The sequence below is a fragment of the Anopheles arabiensis genome, chromosome 3, assembly GCF_016920715.1.
Source record: "Anopheles arabiensis isolate DONGOLA chromosome 3, AaraD3, whole genome shotgun sequence".
NCBI classification, from domain to species: domain Eukaryota; kingdom Metazoa; phylum Arthropoda; class Insecta; order Diptera; family Culicidae; genus Anopheles; species Anopheles arabiensis.
In genome coordinates this window covers 36,984,902-36,991,129 of record NC_053518.1, presented here as the reverse complement: position 1 = coordinate 36,991,129, position 6,228 = coordinate 36,984,902, and the positions used below count along the sequence as shown (strand labels likewise).

The 6,228-nt window shown below is 43.2% G+C and overlaps 1 protein-coding gene across 2 annotated transcripts; it reads right to left on the bottom strand.

The window, feature by feature from the left end:
- Positions 1-1,573: 1,573 nt before the first annotated feature.
- Positions 1,574-4,518, bottom strand: LOC120903142 (lanC-like protein 3 homolog). Of its 2 annotated transcripts, none has more exons than XM_040312392.1 (3): positions 4,342-4,518; positions 4,008-4,201; positions 1,574-3,928 (listed from the first exon to the last, which is right to left on the bottom strand). In XM_040312392.1, the coding sequence occupies exons 2-3, from the start codon at positions 4,177-4,179 to the stop codon at positions 2,868-2,870; spliced, it is 1,233 nt and encodes a 410-aa protein (XP_040168326.1). In that variant the 5' UTR covers positions 4,180-4,201; positions 4,342-4,518; the 3' UTR covers positions 1,574-2,867. The 2 variants fall into 2 exon arrangements, with proteins under 2 accessions (XP_040168326.1, XP_040168325.1); XM_040312391.1 differs by having other exon boundaries at positions 4,358-4,518.
- Positions 4,519-6,228: the final 1,710 nt, after the last annotated feature.

Below are 6,228 nucleotides of genomic sequence, written 5' to 3'. Positions count from 1 at the left end.
GATCACTACACTAGAGGCAAAGCTAGATGAAGAATCTGCTCAAAGAAATCAAGAAGACACTGGTATCGATTAACATTACCCGACCAATCATTTTGATTGGTAACCCTTAAATTAAACTAGCTATTACTCATATGTAATATAGCTCATTGAAATGTACTGTAAATCTAAATGTACTGGTAATTTTGTCATAAATGCTTGAAACGCTCGGTACTTCTGAAAAGCAATCATGCGACGAACGCCGTTAGTTCACTTTTGAGCAACTGCTCCAACGGCTCCAACTGCTCCAACGGCATATATAAAAAAATAATAATATTCAACAAGCAAATATAATAAACGGAAATTATTCATAATAAATACTGAAATCTCAGGCATGAAGTATGAATTCTAATAATAATTACTGAAAGCAGGATAGTTAGTCGTTGCTAGAAAGAACAGGCCTGTGGTACAGTCGTCAACCCGTACGACTTAACAGCGTGCCCGTTGTGACTTTAAGTCTAGAATGGACCGTCCACCCGTAACAAGGACTGATTATCCGGCTGCGTGATATTGAATGAGTCTCGAATGTCTGAAGAAATACTGAAATGGAAGGTTCTACCAGACCCAGTTGTACGGCCTAGATATTGAACATTACGATTACGGTAAGTTCTGATCGATGGAGGATGATCTGGCTGACAGGTACACTCAGTATAAAAAAATGATGCATGCATAGCGACCATATATTTATACATAACACCTGTAGATAAGAAAAACTCGCGGAGACGATGGAAAATATTTTAAACTACTTACATACTTACTTACTTAGCCGTCGCTACAGCCGCTTTGCGGTCTTGGCCTGCCTCAGGAGTGTCCGAAACCGCTCACGGTCTCGTTCCTGTGGACGGTCTAAAAAGACTTTACGGGCTGGGTCGTCCGTTTCCATGCGTACAACATAGCCAACCCGCCGGATCCTGGCGAGCTTGATACGCTGCACGACAGTGAGGTCACCGTACATCTCGTACAGCACGTCATTATAACGGTTCCTCCATTGTCCTACACATAGATTAAAAATGGTACAAACTTTTTGATGCTGGAATTAGATACCTTTAGTAGTCTAATGTCTTATAAATAGTCTTGCCCTGTGTACGGAATATGTTAGAAATTGGGATTCGATTCCCTTAGTCCTTACATGGACAACAAGACCGCGGACTTCCGGGCTCAAACCTGTTCAAATTTTCCGAAACTAAGATCAAACAAACTAATATGACAAAGTGTAAAAAAACGGGCTGAGTGATATTCACTTCAACTAAATTAGTGCCAACAAAACCTTTTCTTATCTCAACCGTCTATGATATGTATTATAAAAAAAAGTAGAGTAAATGATATCAACTAAGGTAAGAAACATAAACTATTGCAGATACTTTCTTTCCAAAAACAAACTTTGCAAATCTGAACATCAAATAATCTTGCTCAATTCAACGCGCAACCGTTAACAGAACGCAGCCACTGACTTACCCAGGGTGCAGCCATATTTAACCATCGGTTGTCGTTGGCAGCTTGCACACAAGACCGAAGATATAGCATACAATCGCTTCTGTTGTTGTGGTGAATGAACATTTCATATGATTAACTTTATTTCATTCCAAAACGATACACACTCCAGCAATCGTCAATTTTAATTTAATCACTTAACCTTACAGCAAACAGGACAAACAGCCATCAGATTCAGATTCGTCTTCCACTATAACCGCACTGGCTTCGGCGCCGCGTTCACCTGACAGAACCTCCCACCCAGCTAGCTACAGATAGAGTGTTGAGTGTTACCCTATACCGACCTTAGGGGCCCTTCTATAGGCGCACCGCGCATTCACTACTCTACCACGGAAAATGGGCACACACACACACAGGGAGGCTGACTTTCATTGATGTATCGAGCATTTGATCTAACGACTACCTGATCATCCTGGCTGGGGACCTTATGATGTGCCCGGTCGAGACGATACCACGACCCCACCACCACCTCAAACGCAACATCAACAACCAGGCGCACACTTTGTTGTCCATTTGGAAGCAAGAGAGCATCATCATTACGATTTCTAATGAGTTTCTTTTTACAGACTAGGAGATAAGATAAATTACTTACGAATCACAACTGCCAGCGTGCCGCAGTGCACACAATGTTCAATAGAGCACACCTCACCGGTATCTGCTACAGGGGTGTTGTTTACTGCTTTGTCTTTTGTTTTTTTTTTGTTTTGTTGCAAAATACTGTTCCATTTTTCCGCTTTTCCTACACGGGTTTGCTTGCTACTGTTCCTTATTATGTTGGCAGTTATTATTACTAGCGTCCGTCCGCTTAGCGATAGCGAAAACCACACGGTGGCCATTTCGAGAAGATGTGTTTGGTTTTAGTCTTGCATTGATTTGTATCCTTCGTTTCGTTTCGTTCACAATTTGTGCGATTCCTCGTCATGATCACTTTCAGGTTCAGAAAAGGAAATTATAAAACACAACACAGTTAGAAAGATTACGAGCACGGTAGAAGATTACTAAACTCGGGGAATGCGTGCTACCATATTTTGCTGCCTATTTCGTTAGATACCCAACAGGTTTTGTTGTTTGTGCCTACATGATTTCTATATACTGCTACATATACTACTGACTCGTTGCGAGCACATGTGTACATGTGACCCGCTATCCTTGCTCCATCCAATTCGATGTACCAACGTGTAAACTGTCGTTTCCTCACATGATGCTACTGCTACCCTCCTGATCCATCCTGACTCGCAAGGAAGACGCCCCTAGTGATCGCAACCAACGGACCCACCAGTCCGACCGAACGATAGGGTTGTTAAATAGAAAGATAGATAATAATGCTACAACGCTTGCTTTTAGAATTTCTTTTCAAACACGTCCATAAATGGAAAGGCGGCCTTTTCCGGGCGCAGAAGATCGATCAGATAGCACACGGTGCCGGCGTAACCCTCGTACAGGCTGAACGGGCAGTCCGGGTTCCGGGCGTTGCGGATGAATTCCTCGTGCGTTAGAAACTCCATAAACTTGAGCGCCCGGTGCAGATACTTCGGATCGGACGTGAGCCGGTACAGGAGCAGAAACACGTACCCACTGCCCGCCACCCCGTGACAGATGCCCGGGCCCTTGCGCAGCAAACCCTTGCGCCAGACGAGATCCGCACTGCGGATGCAGGACTGCAGGTAGCGCTGCTCCTGAAACACCAGATACGCTTTCGCCATCAGATAAACGACACCGGCGGCTCCGTGGCACCAGTGCACGAGCGATTCGCTGCGCGTACGCCTCACGCAGTCCTGCAGCGTGGTGGGAAAGTTGCCCTCGCTGTCCTGCAAACCGAGCAGCCCGTCGACCGTGTTCTTTACCAGCGACATCTCCACGCTGCTCAGGTTCTGCTGCAGCGGCGACTCCAGCAGCATGTGCATGATGGCCGACGTACCGTGCGCCGCGCCCAGGTAATCGTCCCCGTAGCACTGATAGTAAAGAGGTAGAAGTCCGGTGCGGTGCCGCTTGCCGCTCTCCAGCACGGTGGCACAGATGACGGTTAGAATTTCCTGCGAAAAGAGCTTCCGCTCGATCGTCTGGTGCAGCCAGTACATGCCGGACAGGTAGCCGGCCCGGCCGAACAGTATCTCGTCGCTGCCGTTCTTGTTGAAGTCGAGCCGCTTGCACACCTCGATGCCGGTCGCGAAGCAGCGCAGGTCCTCGTCCATCTCCTGCTTCGCATTGTGCCGGTGGGCGATTGCGGCCGACACCGCGTACACGCCCGCATTGCCGCACAGGAAGGAGCAGCGTTCCTCGGGTCGGGCCGCGTACCGTGCGGCCAGTGCTTTGGCATTCACTATGTACTGCTTCGCGTACTGTAACGCTTCCTGCCCGAATATGCCCGCATCGTGCAGCTTCAAGAACATGTACGCGATACCTGCAAACACCGGGTAAGGCTTCCGGGTTAGTAAAAGGGGCCATTTGCGCGGCACACCCACCAACACACGATTTATTACCTGCATCGCCCACGTACAAATCACCACGCTGGTCGGTGTTACGGTCCGGTTTGGTATTTTCCACGATCAGATTCACGTACGACTGGATCAGTCCCTTGATGTGGTCATCGCATCGCTGTATCGGCCCACCGCCGTAATCCGGAAACGGATTGGCAAAGTATCGCGTGCCCATAGGGAGCTAATGGGGGTGGTGGCTGCAACAAAAAAAAGAAGGCGGATGTCGAGGCGGATGTATTGAAAACTGTTGAATAGCGCCTGCCAGGCCCAGCGCCACCCCACGGAGAGCTTTTGGCCGATTTGTGCTCGCTCTCGCTCTGCCCGCAATTGCACACACCCTGGGCTCTCGCTACCTGTAACTAAAAGAAAGCACTGCTTCGTGTTCGTGTTCCAGCCACCAAACGTTTATCCCGTTTTTCTGCTTTCCTTTCCTTTTTTGCTTTTTTCTGGGTTTTCCGTTTTTGTTTTTATTTTTCACTGCAGTCACCCCTGGCACAGTGGTTGAGGCGAGTGGACACCAGCAGACGCTACGCCTGTGAAATGACAGTCTTTTTCGAACGAACACTTGACTAGAAAGCTGACAAAAAGGGCAAACATGTTGCACTATTCAAATAAATCGTTACTTAAAAAAGCAAGAATGCGGCCAAAACAGACATTTTATTAATCATTCCACTTTGGCCACGTTTTTAGAAAAATCTTTAAAATTCGTAATTAATGTGGAAACTTTCCCTAATTTATACTCCAAGTTCGCTCACTCCAATCAACACATGTTAAAGACCGAAACTAGTTCTCTAAAAGGCATGTTTTTCGTGGGATATAATTGAGTTTATCACGTTTCTAAAAATTACAATCATCATCTTCTCTTTATTTAATATATTATTTCCATGATTAAAACCATAGTTATAATCAGAATTTCGTAGAATCGAAATTACGAATAATTCTTCATTTTATCCTCTATTAATCATTTATTTTTTAGAAATTAATTAGCCAGTCTCGTGGTACAATCGTAAACGACTAATCAACATGCCCGTCATGGGTTCAAACCCCGAATGGACCGTGTAGGACTGACTATCCTGCTATGAATATCCAATAAGCCCCTGAAAGGCAAGCCCACTAGTACCGGCAGGCCTCCCCAATAGCCAGCTCGTACTTTATAGCTTATTTGGGGCTGTTTAACGAAAAATCGTTCCGAAGTCGTACTTTGTGGCTTATTAAGAGATGAAACGGTACTCGGTGGAACCATAAAGCTTCTTAACAAGCTTTCGGTGTCGGCCAATCTGGAAGATGCTGCACAAGTTATATTTGTTAATTGAGTTAGAAGGAACGTTGAGTGAAGTGATTATGGTTTTTGTAAAATATGTGAAATTTTGAGAAACTCAAGAGCGTTTAGAGTTTTAAAATAAACAGACACATAATCAAAAAACAAATCATGGTAACACAATAGTTCCTGAAACTTTAATGCTGTATAACTACTGCAAATTCAAGCAGCGATCTTTAGCGTACCAATATTGGCTGCTTATTTGGTATAAGCTTAATTTTGGCTATTTGGGCTCAATCGACAACGGTTTTTGTGCCAAAGAAGAAAAACAATAATATTTAGTAAGTTAAGAATATAATAGACAAAATAAATAAACTTAATTAAAACATCAAAAACTATTTATTATTTAAGGATTTTATGAAAAATGTATAGATCTAGTAAAATTATTGTTATTATTCAAATATTTGATGAACACATTTTTATAGGGTAACTGTACCAGTTTTCGGCAGTGTACCTATTTTCTGCAGGGTAACTAAAATCGTGAAATTGTACACAAATGCGGTAATTTTTTTCACAAAACACAATTTTGTAGTTAAAGTGTAGTTACCATAATTACACACGAGCGAGCTGGACAAACATTTCAAATTAAGACGTTAAATGTCCTAAACATTTGAACTGAACAGTGTTAACTATGAGCAAATTAAATATAATAAATTTATCATGGAACTGTATTTCTTTACATAAGTTTGTTGTATTGAAATACAATTCCATGATACATTTCTTGTAGCATGGGATTCTTTTTACACGAATGAAAAAAATAATGAAAAAATAAGCTAACCACATTCGGTTTAATCTAATTACATTTCAGGGTTTTCACAAACATTTTTTTTCTTTTATTTTGTATTTCTATCTTTGTAAAACAAAATCATGAAATTTACTCTACTTTGAATGAAATTCATAAAATTT

Excerpts from the sequence above, each read along its gene's own strand:
- LOC120903142 (XM_040312392.1), bottom strand. The coding sequence starts at position 4,179 with ATGGGCACGCGATACTTTGCCAATCCGTTTCCGGATTACGGCGGTGGG. Across the intron at positions 3,929-4,007 it reads TTTGTACGTGGGCGATGCAG|GTATCGCGTACATGTTCTTG; the intron begins GTAATAAATCGT and ends CGGTGTTTGCAG.